This window comes from Pelobates fuscus, chromosome 3 (genome assembly GCF_036172605.1).
Source record: "Pelobates fuscus isolate aPelFus1 chromosome 3, aPelFus1.pri, whole genome shotgun sequence".
Classification (NCBI taxonomy): Eukaryota; Metazoa; Chordata; class Amphibia; order Anura; family Pelobatidae; genus Pelobates; species Pelobates fuscus.
In genome coordinates, this window is record NC_086319.1 from 219,310,886 (window position 1) to 219,325,949 (window position 15,064).

Genomic DNA, 15,064 nt, shown 5'->3' on the forward strand with positions numbered 1-15,064 from the left:
GGTCATCTTGTTTTAATTGAAGAGGTCATGCTTGTGCCTGATTTTCTGTGCTTTGGTTTTCGGGGATGTGCGGGAGCCGGGGTTACTATGATGGGTAAGGGGATCTTTTGGTTGTTTTTTGGTGGGTTCATTAGTTTGTTATCTCCACTGGTCGATTGGTGTAAGTATGATTGATGAAGGTATCTTTAGGGATTTTTTCATTGGTTAATTTGTTTATAATCTCCTCCAGATTAGTCACCTAGGTGGTTAGTCACTCTTACATTTCCCGGGCACTTAGGAAATCTGCATTTCGGCAACAAGGACACTAGCTGGGCTTTCAATTGGCCTTGGTCGAGTTGAAGTGGTTTGGGCTTCAGGGTTTGGGGTGGAGGCAGATCAGCATGGCAATTTTCTAAAAGAGGTTCTGGTATTAGACCTAGACTTTGTGCTAATCCACACAGGGGTTAATTATCTTGAGGCTTGTTCCCAAAAAGAATATTGGTCAGGTCCTGGGGAGATTCAATGATGGTATTGGTTGAGCTTGTCGGTGGCTCAGAACATGGCGTCTAGGGGTATCTTGCTATATCCTTACTGTGCAGATCTGTTGGAAAATGGTGCCTTTTAGGGCTGTTCTATATGTATTTTATATATATATATATTTAAGGTACATAGGATTGCTATTCGAGTATGTATGTTGTGAGGTCATTCTCAGTGGTATTTGAGAAAATGGGGGATGGCGGTTTTAAGTGTAGGCTTTGGGATGATTGACAATGACTTTATTTGTTCATTTGAATATCTTTTATTAAAAGCTGTGTACAGTTGTAGCCAACAAAATCTGTGTCTGTGTTTTACTATAGAGAGAAATGGGAGGTTAGCAATCTATGACTAAAAAGACGACTATGCGCATGTCAAGTCTCTGATGAAAGTATTCCTCTGCCAGACTTTCAAATTAAGGGTGGGGAGGGCTTGCTGGGCTGCCAGCAGCAGATCAGAGTTACAATAGTATGTAAGTTCCTTATCAATCTTATTTCAATCAATTATAGTTCCAAAGGTTTGAATATGCTACATTTTCTGAACTACTAAACAGTTCAATCAAGTTAATCATTACTGCAAACAAAACGCCTTTCAAAGGAACATGACTTGCTTATAAGATGAAGATACCAATTAGCTTCCAGTTACACAGTTTATAAAGTTGCCCACATAAGAATATTTTCAGTAGGATTCTGATGAAAGGTAAGATTTAAAAATAAAGATATATGAGCTTTTTTTTTAAAAAAAAAAAGAAAAGATTTTTGTTAATGTCTTTTTAAAAAAAAGCACTATATCATTTTGAATACATTGAAAAAGTTGTTTTACTAAATAAGCTGCTTGTAAATACATGTTTTTCAAATAGTTTTGGTATTTATTTTATTGATTTTTTAAAAATGTTTTACAATAGATAAATCATAACGTTTTTACGTTTTATTCCCTAAATAGTGAATCGTAGTAAGCTGAAAAACAGATTGCAAAAATAAAAAAATAACTAACTCAGCTGTAATCACAATTTTGCTATTTTATGTTGAATTTTGCATTTATTTAATTCACATTGCTGTTAGTGAATAAACCCAAAGGTCACATTTGATTTATAGATTCTAACTGAAATGATTAAATATTGTTTTATTATGAATATATGATGTTAATATAATGTAGTTATACTCATAAGAAGAAATACGATGTAATTATAGAACAGCAAGCGAATGCCTTTGTAACGGATCTGTTCTCCGTTATGTGTACTTTGCTTCCTTAGACTGCAGATATCTTTTCGCGATAAGTAGCTTACTGATTTTTGATTGTATAACTGGACATTGAACAGTAATCGGTAAGCACAGTTTCAAAAGAAACTCTAGTTTAAAAGAAGTGAATTCACAAGATTAAAATGAATGAGTTATGTACTAAAAAAGTACAGAAGAACAATATTGGAATTATTTATAAAGTATTTAAAATTCTATAACTACACTATATATTATATTTGTTTGTTAGAATATAACAGTAAATATTCACATTTTTACAAAATATGAAGCCAATAAACTTATTATATAATTTCCTAATAAAAACAAGAAGTAGTCCAGCCCAAAGTATTTACATAGATGGGATTTTTATTCAGCTCACCAAAGACCTTTGTAGACTTATTTGCACTTAGTTTAAACTAAGGTTTTTACCTTTTTTTTAATTTTATTTTTTTAATTAATTAGGAGACCCGGTTTTGGGGTCTCTTTGTTGATGGCCTTATTGTGATTTAGCCAACTGTTGTGAGATTGATGCTATGGTTTCCTAACAGGTGTATTTTGTTACAATGACTGAACTTGTTAAAAGAAAGTATTTGGTAGAACGGCCAATTTATTCCGAAGACTCCTTCAGCTCAGACCATGAAATTGTGGACAGGCACCATACAACTGCATTGGACCACTTAAAGCGTGTATGTGGGTAAGGAGAAATCTCATAATTGATTACATCTAATTATTTGTTGCTGTTGTTCAGCTGATGCAAATCTACAACAGTGTTTTTTGTTTTTTTTTACAAATTCTTCATGAAATCTGTCCTAACTGGCTTTGTGTATTTTGCAAAATATAAACTTTAATATTTTACAGATTCCTATAAATGTACTATTATTAATTAATGGCCTCAATTTCTAAACTATTCAATACTGTTAAAAAAAAAACTTTCCAATAGATTTATCTACAGAAGTCACAAGTTACATTTTTGTAAATATAATTTGGAAATAATTTAAAACAGTATTGAATCATTTGGAAAGCTTATTAAATATAGGCCAACAAAACAATATTAAATATAATACCTAGTTTATACAAACACAGTTCTCTTACTTTAACTGTTACTTAGGGTCACTAAGCATTTTGTTATATAGTTTGGGATATCTTATCTCATATCAGCTTTTTTCTTAATCAACTTTATTTTTTGTTACATTATTCACCCAAATAGGAGTGACACAAATCTTTTATTTACTTTGTTTTTCCTAATAAAGAGTTATGCTCTAACCTTAGGGGGTAATTGATATGTAATAAAGAGAAATACTATTCCAGTTACCCAAGGTCCCCAATACTTTTCTTTTTCAGTATATTTCTGTCACTATTTCTTTTATACTTTATCAAAATAATTATTAGAGTCACTCTATAATACTGAGACTGGTCTAATATGCTGGAGACAAATGCTAAAGAAATATAGAAAGTGGTCTAACGTACTCAATGTATCATTGAACATTTCTCTAGCCATGATCTCAGTATGAAATCTAAATTAATCTGAAGAATTTTATCTTTATTTGAAATTTGAATGTTGTTTTAGTCTTTTAGATCAGTATTACTCTGCTCTGTGTTACTCTCCTTTATATAAAGTAAAAGTTTTCACTATAAGATAATCCATTTTGGAATAATATACCTTTTCAATTATGAAATTTAAACCTGACCGATGGTTGCTTACTGTACTAGTCTGGCTGAATGTATTTAACATAATAGAAGCCCTATCATTATTAATTAGACGTGGAGATTCATTTCCTTACGAACTGCAATTCATCCGAATTTTTGCCATTTAGTTGATAATCTGAATAAGTTGATAATATTGACTAATCACAAAATAAAAAAAAATGCTTCATGCATGTTCGCTTGAGTTGTGATTTGGAGTTCCGCCAACGGTGTAAAAAAAAAAAAAAAGGATGGTTGATGATGTCTTAGGGGCAGCCAATAAATGTTGATTTTATCCACCGATCAAGTGAGAAGTGACCAATACAGGGGGGAGGGGGGAGATGCAGTGAAAACCATCTCTCTCTCTCTCTTTATATTTGTATATATAAATCACAAGAGGTCTTTAGCAAATGATAAATCATAGTACACAGAGTGAACCATAATGTCCTAAAAAATAAAAATAAGTAAAAAGAATTAGGTTACTTTTTTAAGTATGTAATACGTTAACTAAAAGGTTTTTTCTTTATGTTAGATCATATATTTCTTGGTTTATTTAGTTTGGCATTTGTGGATAAAGTGATACTTTCCATCTTACATGTTAGATATTATATTTCTACATAAGTATTACATTGTGTCACATTGCACATTAAGTTACACTGTATCTTTGGGCGCATTTTTTACTGGTATGTTTCTCATGCTTGAGGTGGTGCACTGCGTATCATATAGACCCCCGCTTGCCAGCTTGTGATTCAGCTCGCAGATCGACTTAATATCTCTGGGAGCTTATCTTACTTCATTTTATTTTTTATTTTTACTTCTTTTTTATTTGTTGTAATGTAACTGTTTGGGAAATAAAAGTTTTAAGAATACTACAAAATCCAGTGCGTGCTCTCCTTCGTGTTGATATCTTGGGTGTGGCTGGAGCAGCACCTTGGTGCCTTGGTGAGGAAAGCAGACAAATGTGTGCAGGACCGTGTTGTGTGTGTGTGTATGTGTATGTGTGTGTGTGTATATATATATATATATATATATATATATATATATATATATATATATATTAAAAAAACTATAAAACAAAATACATATGTATATTTTTGTTCATGTCCTGTTTAAGGACTGAAATGTCGATTTGACAATGTACATACCTTTGTTGTATTATCAATAAAGAAGATTTTTTTGTAAGAAACTACCTAAGAATGCTGGTGCATTTGGAAGTTATCGAAATATGCGTGTGTGTATTCTCTTATTTTTATTTCTATTGCTTAGTAAATCTTAGTTGATCTGTGTACCAAATAGTGGTAAAATAGTAATACCAAATAGTGTACTGCGAAATATATAGATAATATTGATGTTTACAATGTAAATATCGAAGGTTACAATGCTGCCGCCCTCCCCTTGTGTTCCCTATTATGGGTTAATTAGTATGTAGGGGTTTAGATAAACACCCCTCTCCGTCTAATTAGAGATTTTTTTTTGCCTGAAGCTGAAGCAAGCAAGGTTTATTGTTAGTGTAGGAAGCACCTAAGAGGCAGGTGGTCTTATACCTAATGGCCATTGGAGTGAAACAAAACTCCATTTAGTTACATATGCATAGGGATTTGGGATAGTGCACAAGTAAGTTTTGTCTTTGTTTTTTTATTGTACATATTGATGTATTGCACACACTTTTGATTTGATTTGTTATTGCCCTTAAATCTTTTTCAGTGGACAAAATTCTGATAACCTGAACCACCACAAAGTGTATGCATTAGATTGTAAGCTTGTGAGCAGGGCCTTTTCACCTATTGTCTCTGTTAATATTTTGTATAACAATTATTTGTTGTCAAATATCCCCATCCTATAATTGTAAAGTGCTGCAGAATATGTTGGTGCCATATATAGTGCTGGTTTGGACTAGGTCATGGATTCTTTCAAGTTTCCTCTTCTGAATACTACATACTTAATATATGCAGCTCTATACGTTGACACTGCTACATGTACGCTGCTGTGTTCATCCCAACTCCAGACTATGGAGCCCTAACCAGAGGTAAACTGTAACTGTGGCTACACCTGAAAAAGGTAGAATCTATTTAGGCTGTACTGCAATAATATGGAATTTAGATGTGACATTGTATGTGCTGCTACCTCAGAAGAAGGGAGCAGATGCATGAGCATCTGTTTACATGATCATATTCATAATGTTTCCTCGATGGCAACAGTTCAAATGTAAATATATGATTTAAATGTTATTTTTAATTTATTACTGTATATATATATTTTTTTAATTTGTTAAGTAGTATTTATAAAATGGTAATATTGCATGAAAGCTGCCCTTCACAATTTGTTTATATTGGCAACCATGCTCTCTAATCTTATAATTGCAATAAATAGTGCGCACAGTTAAGGGGATGTGATTCTAATTTTATGACATGACAGGAGGCTTCATACTTGCTTAAGTCTCTCTTTACTAGAACTCCACAGCAGCACATTAACACAGAGAAAATCAACCAATCAGAAAAAAGTTAGATACAATAAAGCTCCCCTCCCCACACATAACTCCCTCTTTCTTTGCTGCTCTGCATCAGTAAAGGTCAGAGTACCACTGCCTCCTGCTCTTTTATATTACTGATTGCTTGTACCTTTATTGATTAGCACTTTTTGGTATAATTTGTCTATAGTTGCCTATAATTTTTGTGCACGTAATGACCTCTAATTGCTGTGGGTCATGGACATTCACCTTGAAACTTCGGACTTATGCTAACGATTTCATAAGGATCTGAGCAGCTATCAACCTGCTGTCTGGAAAGATGAAAACATGGGCACACCAAATGCTGCAGTCTAAGAGTCCTGTCCTTGACAGTTGGGCATCCTTTACAACTGCAATGGACTCTCAGTGCTTTGCCTCCAGGAAAGCAACTCCCAAGCCTGCTCCCGGTTCCTGTGGATCTTGGGTACCTAGAGAAAAATACTGCATATATGCATACAAAGACCCCGTCCTGTTGCAGTGTGAAACTACCTCCAGGGACCTGCCTTGTTTCCCTGACTATACTCCAGTAAGCCGTGAAACACCAGTGGACAGGGAGGAACCCATGGAGATTGGATTCATCCGAACTAGGTTGCCTCCTAAGGAAAGAGACCGTAGGAGAGTCCATGGCCTGTGTTTATACTGTGGGGAAAGAGGTAATTTCATCTCTCTCTGCCAAACTTGTCCACCTAGGCCAAGACCCCTTCTGTTGGGTACCTCTCGGACTCATCCTGTCATCCCGGAAACACAGCCTAGAAGCTACCAAGGTTGCTATATAACCTGTCCACGTTCCAGGACACAAAAGGGTACCCAGACTATGGTAAACAACATACCCGGTACTGCTGATAAGTCTGCACCTTCTCCTGAAGACACTCCTGTTAAAGCTGGTACCATCACCACTTCCTGTCTGCTCAGAGAACTACCTGCAGATTGTACCTATGCCTCCATGGGAACCAAAGTCTGCATAACAGATCTGGAAATGTTTGAAAAAGTATTAAAAGCCGCAAACTCTGCTCCTAGTGACGTACCTATAGAAAAAAGTTCAGAGTATATGCCTTCTGGGATCAAGGTACTTGCTGCCTGCACCAAAATCATTGATAACCTTGACCTCTCTCCAGTAGTACCAGAAACTGGTTGTTAAGACTTGCAGAGGAGATGTTACTGCAGTCCCTTGTTCCTTTTCCAGCTGCTGAGTATAAGTGACCATAGCTCCAGCAGGGGGTAGAGATGAATACAGCTTCACGACAATCCTTCCCAGTAGTTAGAGTATCCTTTCCCCAAACATGAGCCAAGACTTCATGAAGGGTGTAACAGAACTAAAGCTTTATTGAAACAGGCTGGCTTTTATGGGGGTCCTCATGCAAGAGGACCTCCCAAAACAAACAAACATATTACCAATCACTGTACAGTATTTTCTTACTACACGCCCCTTCCTCTGCCTGGAAGATAGTGAGATAAGTTAAAGGTTAAATCAATTATCTCCAGGCAGAGGGCACACATTTTACCCCAACATTGGAACACCCCTTTCCCCACAAGGTATCCCCACAAAATACATATCCCCTGATAGCCCCGATCTGGGAGGCAAACATATCCAAATTTCGCCCAGATCGGTTCAGGGGTTTTTGAAAAGTGTGGAAGTCTTAGTTTACCGACCACACACGAGGCTCCTGCCCAAAATAGTTCCACGAATTCCGTGTGTGGGGTCGGTCGCTTGGGAAAAAGGGCGCAAACTGTCAAAAGTCCCGAAAATACTCTCCTGGCTCATAGGAGCGATTGTTCCCCTGGTCCATACGGGGGTAACTACCGAATGCCGCTCTTCTGGGTGTTCGGCAAGTTGGAGAACCGGCCGTCCGGTAGTTTTCAGCGGTACTTCGCACGGTCGAGTGTCCGATTTTAGTTCCGGACACTCGACGACCAAGTCCCGCGGACTCGCCTCGTGCGGACAAGATGGCCGCCGTTTTCTTTTCCTCGTGGCGTGCGGCTATACAAACAACGGCCACCCAGGGAACACTTAATTGTCGGTGATGCAAACTGCCGAACGGAGAAGCTATTGTTGGCCGAAAAAGGGAATTAAACACAAAACATAGAAGAAAAAGGTAGCTGGGGTCTCTTTTCTTCACATTACTCCCCCTTAGTTCCATGGATCGGCATACCCGCCTAGACCCTGCCGGGTTGGCTAGGGGATGTCCGGGTGGTAGCATTAAGAGTCCGAGTCTGTCTGACGGGAAAGTCCATCCGCATTACCGTTCTGTTTGCCCGGACGGTACTGCAGTGTAAAATTGTATGGTTGCAACGCTAAACTCCAGCGTAACAACCGGGGATTGTCTCCCGAGACTCGGTTGAGCCAAATAAGAGGGTTGTGATCAGTTAGTAGCGTAAAAGCTCGGCCGTAGAGGTAGGGTTGAAGCTTCTTTAAGGCCCATACCAACGCCAAGCATTCCTTTTCTACGGTGGCATAGCTAACCTCCCGAGGGAGTAACTTCCGACTGAGGTATGCCACCGGGTGTTCCATGCCATCTTCCCCCACCTGGCTCAGCACGGCTCCCAGCCCAAACATGGAGGCATCTGTGTGAACGAGAAAGGTCTTATTAGGGTCTGGGGCCGCCAATACTGGAGCTTTGCTCAGAGCTGCTTTGAGACTTTGAAACGCTGCTGCACACTCCGGGGACCACGATACCTGCTTGGGTAGGGCCTTTTTGGTTAGATCGGTGAGGGGCTTGGCTAGGGTGCTATACTCGGGGACAAACTTGCGATAGTACCCTGCTGTGCCTAAGAAAGCTAGGACCTGAGTCTTAGTGCGGGGTTGGGGCCAATTTGCTATGGCCTCTATTTTGGCGGGCTCGGGCCTCTGTTTACCCGAACCTACCCGATGCCCCAAATACTGGACTTCTGCCATGCCCACATGGCACTTCTCGGGTTTCAGGGTAAGGCCGGCTTCCTGTAATTTGTGGAATACCAAAGCCAAGTGCCCCAGGTGAGCTTCCCAGGTGCCGCTGTAGATGGCGATGTCATCCAAGTAAGCACATGCGAAGTCCTGCATTCCTTCCAGAAGTCGGTCCGCCATCCGCTGAAATGTAGCCGGGGCATTCTTCATCCCAAACGGCATAACCTTAAATTGGTATAGCCCGAATGGGGTGACGAAGGCTGACTTAGGGATGGCAGCCGGGTCTAGGGGAATTTGCCAATAGCCTTTACATAGATCTAAAGTAGTCAGGAAGTGTCCACTAGCCATGCGATCGAGCAATTCGTCGATCCGCGGCATAGGGTAGGCATCTGTGATTGTCCTGTCATTTAGTTTCCGATAGTCAATACAGAAGCGAGTGGTGCCGTCTCGCTTCGGTACTAACACTACCGGAGACGCCCAGGGACTCTGGGAAGCCTCAATAACCCCTAGTTCGAGCATTTCCTGGAGTTCCTTCCACATGCTCGTGCGTACTGCTGCTGGTATACGATAGGGTTGTTGTCTCAAGGGGTTTTCCCCCTGGGTCTCTACTCGGTGTACTGCGGCGGACGTGTATCCGGGTAGAGAGGAGAACAGCCCACCGTATTCCTGGAGCAGGTGCTTAGCGTCGGCCTGTTGAGGGGGGTCGAGCTTGTCTCCTAATCCCACTTGTTCTACCGTCCCGGGGTTAGCCGCTAGTAGGTCTGGTAAGGGGAGTCCCTCACTATCGTCTGTAGATGGGGCGCATATGGCAGCCACATCTTCCGAGCGTCCGTGATAGGGCTTCAACATGTTGACATGAAAGGCCCGTCTTACTCTTTCATCTGAACATTTGGCCACGATATACGTGGTGTCACTAATCCGCTCGACTATTTTAAATAGCCCTTGCCAGGCTGCCTGGAGCTTGTTCTTTTTGGATGGTCTGAGGGCTAACACCCTTTGCCCTATGTCCAGGTTTCTATCTCTGGCCCCGTGGTCATACCATTGTTTCTGGCGCTTCTGGGCCGCCCGCAAGTTCTCCCGAACGGACTCGGTGAGAGCTTGTAGGCGGTCCCGAAACTCCAGCACGTATGGCAGGACTGGGACTCCCTCCTCTCCTGTGTTGCCCTCCCAGTGCTCTCGTATGAGGTTCAGGGGTCCCCGGACTTTTCTCCCGTAGAGGAGTTCGAAGGGGGAGAACCCAGTGGACGCCTGAGGCACTTCCCGGTAGGCAAACAGGAGGTGAGGTAGAAACTTCTCCCATTGACCGTAGGACTCTGTGAACGCCGTGAGCATTTGCTTAAGCGTGCCGTTAAATCGTTCACAGAGGCCATTGGTCTGTGGGTGATAGGGGGAGCTGAATAAAGGTTTAACCCCGCAGCTCTGCCACAACTGTTGCGTTACAGTTGCCGTGAACTGGGTCCCTTGGTCGGAAAGTATTTCCCGGGGAAACCCTACTCGGGAAAAGATCTTAACTAGGGCCTCTGCCACCGTCTCCGCCTCAATGTTGGAGAGCGCCACCGCCTCAGGGTATCTGGTGGCATAGTCCACCACCGTGAGTATGTAGCGTTTTCCGGAGGAGCTGGGTTTGTTGAGAGGCCCCACCAGGTCTACTGCTACCCGGTAGAATGGCTCGTCAATGATAGGTAGGGGTCTTAATTTGGCCCTAGGGTGATCCCCCCTTTTTCCTACTCGTTGACAGGTATCACAGGTTCTACAGTAAGACTGCACATCGGTGGATATTCCTGGCCAGAAGAACGTCTGGGTAAGGCGGTCCTTAGTTTTCTTGATACCCAGATGTCCGGCTAGCGGGATATCATGGCTGAGCCTTAGAAGCTCCGCCCTGTATTTCCGGGGTACTACCAGCTGCCTCTTTATCACTTGTGCTGCCCCCCTCCCCACTCCCCCGGTAACCCTGTACAGCAACCCCTTATCCCATTGGAATCCCTCGTGGTTATTCCCTTCTCTGGGTGTCCCTACTGCCTTCCTGTAACCGGCTAAGGTGGGGTCTGTTTGTTGGGTCTGGCCAAAATCTTGGGGGGTACCCCAGAAGGGGATAGGGTTAGGGGCGACTAGGGGGTTTTCAGTTCCTACCTGTGGTTCCTCGGAGTGTGTTGGTCCAGCTCGGCGGGCTTGCGCCCTAGTGGTCACTGCGCAGGCTCCGGCAGGTTCGGATTGTATCAGCTTTGAAGTTAGGCACCCTAAATCATTCCCCAACAAAACGTCGGCTGGTAGTCCCGCCATAATGCCTACTTCCATCGGCCTGTCACCATGGCCCCAATTCAGCTGTACCCGAGCAGTGGGTATCTTGTGGATGGCACCCCCGGCCACCCGTACTGCTACAGTCTTGTTGGTGCGAGCCTTGGCAGCTACGGTATGCGGCTGTACCAGCGTAAGGGTGGCGCCCGTGTCTCGGAGCCCCTCGGCTTCTTGACCGTCTACGGTGACCAACTGTCGGTGGTGGACCCGATTGTCTATTTCAGCTTGGGCTAGGTCTACCTCATGTAGGACAGCCCACTGTTCGGAGTCGGGTGTTGGCTCGCCCACCGGGGTGTGCTGATAGTGGTGAGCTGCCGCCTTCGGAGTTTGTGGGGGCCGTTCCCAGCTGGTTCGGCTCCGCTGAGGACAGTGGATCTTGAAGTGCCCGGGCTGATTGCACTGGTGACATACCGGTGGAGGTTTCCGTACAAAACCAGGTTGGGGTGTGGGTGGTCTGGGGTTGGTCACAGGTCCTGGTGGTGGAGCACTGGACCTTACCAGAGGACGGTTCCCACTAGCTTCCCCCTTTCGGCCTTCGTGATGCTCGTCCGCCAGCTTGGCTGCGGCTTCGATGGTAGCCGGCTTTCGGTCTCTGACCCAATCCCTGGTGTCTGCCGGGGTGTGCTCAAAAAAATGTTCAAGTAAGAAGAGCTGTAGTACCTCTTCCAATGTGGTGGCTAGGCAGCCTTGTATCCAGTTTTGGGCCGCTCGATATAGCCTAAAAGCCCACTCAGTGTAGGAGTCTCGGCCACCTTTCCGTAAGGCCCGAAATTTCTTTCTGTAAGTCTCTGGGGTCACAGCATATCTAGCAAGTAGAATTTCCTTTACCTTGGCATAGTCATGTATGGCTGTGTCAGGAACTGCTCTGTAGGCCTCGGCTGCACGGCCCGTGAGCTTGCTGCTTAGGATCGATGCCCATTGCTCTGATTCCAGACCCTCCAAAGCGCATTGACGTTCGAAATCCTGCAGATATGCGTCAATCTCTGTTTCTCCGTCCGCAAAGCTTTTAAATGCAGCATAGTTAATTTTCTTTCGCTGTCCTCCATTTATAGATCCTGTTAGTGATGCGTTGTCTGCTTGGATCAAGCTGGCCTGTAGGGCACTGCGTTCTGCATTCACCTGTGCCAGGATTTGCGTTATCGCCTCCGGTGGTGGGTTCGGCCCATATAAATTTAGCCTCCACATCACCTTCCGCTGGAACTCCGCTTCCTCTCGGCTGACGTCTGTCACGCTGCTGGTTTGGTCGCCCTCCATTAGTTCGGCTATGAGGGTAGCTTTTCTTTTGTTGCTCGCCACCTGGCCTCGGGCTTCCAGTAGATCTTGTAGCGTCGTCTTTTTTAGTTTCTCGTACTGCTGGGCCATTCATCAGTTGTCTTTCTGCGTTCCATTCAATCCCGTCGCTTGCCACCAGTTGTTAAGACTTGCAGAGGAGATGTTACTGCAGTCCCTTGTTCCTTTTCCAGCTGCTGAGTATAAGTGACCATAGCTCCAGCAGGGGGTAGAGATGAATACAGCTTCACGACAATCCTTCCCAGTAGTTAGAGTATCCTTTCCCCAAACATGAGCCAAGACTTCATGAAGGGTGTAACAGAACTAAAGCTTTATTGAAACAGGCTGGCTTTTATGGGGGTCCTCATGCAAGAGGACCTCCCAAAACAAACAAACATATTACCAATCACTGTACAGTATTTTCTTACTACACGCCCCTTCCTCTGCCTGGAAGATAGTGAGATAAGTTAAAGGTTAAATCAATTATCTCCAGGCAGAGGGCACACATTTTACCCCAACATTGGAACACCCCTTTCCCCACAAGGTATCCCCACAAAATACATATCCCCTGATAGCCCCGATCTGGGAGGCAAACATATCCAAATTTCGCCCAGATCGGTTCAGGGGTTTTTGAAAAGTGTGGAAGTCTTAGTTTACCGACCACACACGAGGCTCCTGCCCAAAATAGTTCCACGAATTCCGTGTGTGGGGTCGGTCGCTTGGGAAAAAGGGCGCAAACTGTCAAAAGTCCCGAAAATACTCTCCTGGCTCATAGGAGCGATTGTTCCCCTGGTCCATACGGGGGTAACTACCGAATGCCGCTCTTCTGGGTGTTCGGCAAGTTGGAGAACCGGCCGTCCGGTAGTTTTCAGCGGTACTTCGCACGGTCGAGTGTCCGATTTTAGTTCCGGACACTCGACGACCAAGTCCCGCGGACTCGCCTCGTGCGGACAAGATGGCCGCCGTTTTCTTTTCCTCGTGGCGTGCGGCTATACAAACAACGGCCACCCAGGGAACACTTAATTGTCGGTGATGCAAACTGCCGAACGGAGAAGCTATTGTTGGCCGAAAAAGGGAATTAAACACAAAACATAGAAGAAAAAGGTAGCTGGGGTCTCTTTTCTTCACACTGGTACTATGGAGCCCCATGCTGTAAAGGGACTTTGCCCTGGAGACTTTGATTACAAGGACTATTTTAGTGATAATGATACCAACCATGAGGAGTGCTACTATTATGAAGCGCCTGTTCATGCCCAGAGTGCGTTCTTAAAGGGGGATACTGTCACGGCTCTCACCGTGACATCCAGAGGGCCAGATGTGGTCACCCCAGAAGTGCCCAACAGGGGATTTGAATTGTGGTTCTTCTGTGCGGTAGTCCTGCAGTTATGCTTCAGAGCCACTCTCCAGTTCTTGCTTCAGCCTATATTTATTCTCACCTTGTCTCCAGCACTGGGGGCTGGACGTTACCTGTGGCTGCTCCTATCAATCTCAGCCCACCTGAAGAAGATGCCTAATTAGACAGGTATAAGACACTGCCTCTCCCTGAGGGCAGTGCCAGTTAATTGACTCTGGTTCCTGTGTTAGTATTCGTGATTCCAGTGTTCTTGACCTTGACTTTTCTTACCGTGTATCCTGACTTCTGGCATCCTCTGACTTTGGCTTACCCATGCACAGACTCACAGGCCAGGTGAATTCTTACCTGACCACCTTGGCCTGTGTTTAATTGCAAGGGTGCACATAAATCTCTGCCTACCGGACTCCCAACTTAGGTAAGCCGTGACACCAATGCTGATTGTTAGACTGCTTCATATCAGTTTCTCTGTTTACCCTACAGTTTACGTCAATACATGATTCTGATTTTTCATTAGTAGAGGGTGAGCCCCTCTCATTCCCTTAGCCCTAAACTGATATGGATTCTAATTACATTATTAGAGAGTGAGTAGTATTGATATTTATTCTGCCTCCTGTCAGTTCTCTGTTTCGACTACAATCTATTACAGTATATATTACCGATTTCTTTTTTGGAGGCTGATATTACATATCCTGGTACCTTGCCGGGTTTTTGGCTATTGGGTCTGACTGGCACTGTTACAGCTCCGATGATTGGCCTGCTTTGTCTGTGCCACTGTACCTTCCTACTGGATATTCTCCTGGAGGTTTATATTATTACTGGGTGAGCCCCAAGTTTTTTGGATATGTATATTATTTACCCTAGCGGATGGTGTCTGCTACTATTACTGGCCTATTTTTCTAAACAATATTACTGGGGGTGAGCCCCCATCACATTATTACACATCCTGGTACCTTGCCTGGTATTGGCTATTTGATCTGGCTGTCACTGTCACAGCTTCTATTATTGACCTGCTTGGTCTGTGCCACTGTACCTCCCTACTGGATATCCTCGTGGAGGTTGTATTATTACTGGGTGAGCCCCAGTTACTACAGATATGTATATTGTTTAATCTAGCGGATGCTGTCTGCTACTATTACTGGCCTATTTTATGTACTATATTACTGGGGGTGAGCACCCCATCATATTATTACAGATCCTGCTAACTTACCTTGCATGATATTGGCTATTTGATCTGACTGTTATAGCCCTATTAGTGGCCTGCTTTGCCTGTGCCACTGTACCTCCCTACTGAATATACTCCTGGAGGTTTTTTTATTACTGGGTGAGCC

General features: G+C 43.5%; 1 protein-coding gene across 1 annotated transcript in view; it reads left to right on the top strand.

Moving 5' to 3' along the window:
• The first annotated feature begins 1,142 nt into the window (after positions 1-1,142).
• Positions 1,143-15,064, top strand: part of LOC134602784 (chloride anion exchanger-like) — a 149,674-nt gene continuing 135,752 nt past the window's right edge. The window contains exons 1-2 of the mRNA XM_063448102.1: positions 1,143-1,212; positions 2,297-2,442. Coding sequence (XP_063304172.1) covers positions 2,312-2,442 — 131 coding nt within the window. The 5' untranslated portion in view covers positions 1,143-1,212; positions 2,297-2,311. The remainder of the gene's footprint in view (positions 1,213-2,296; positions 2,443-15,064) is intronic.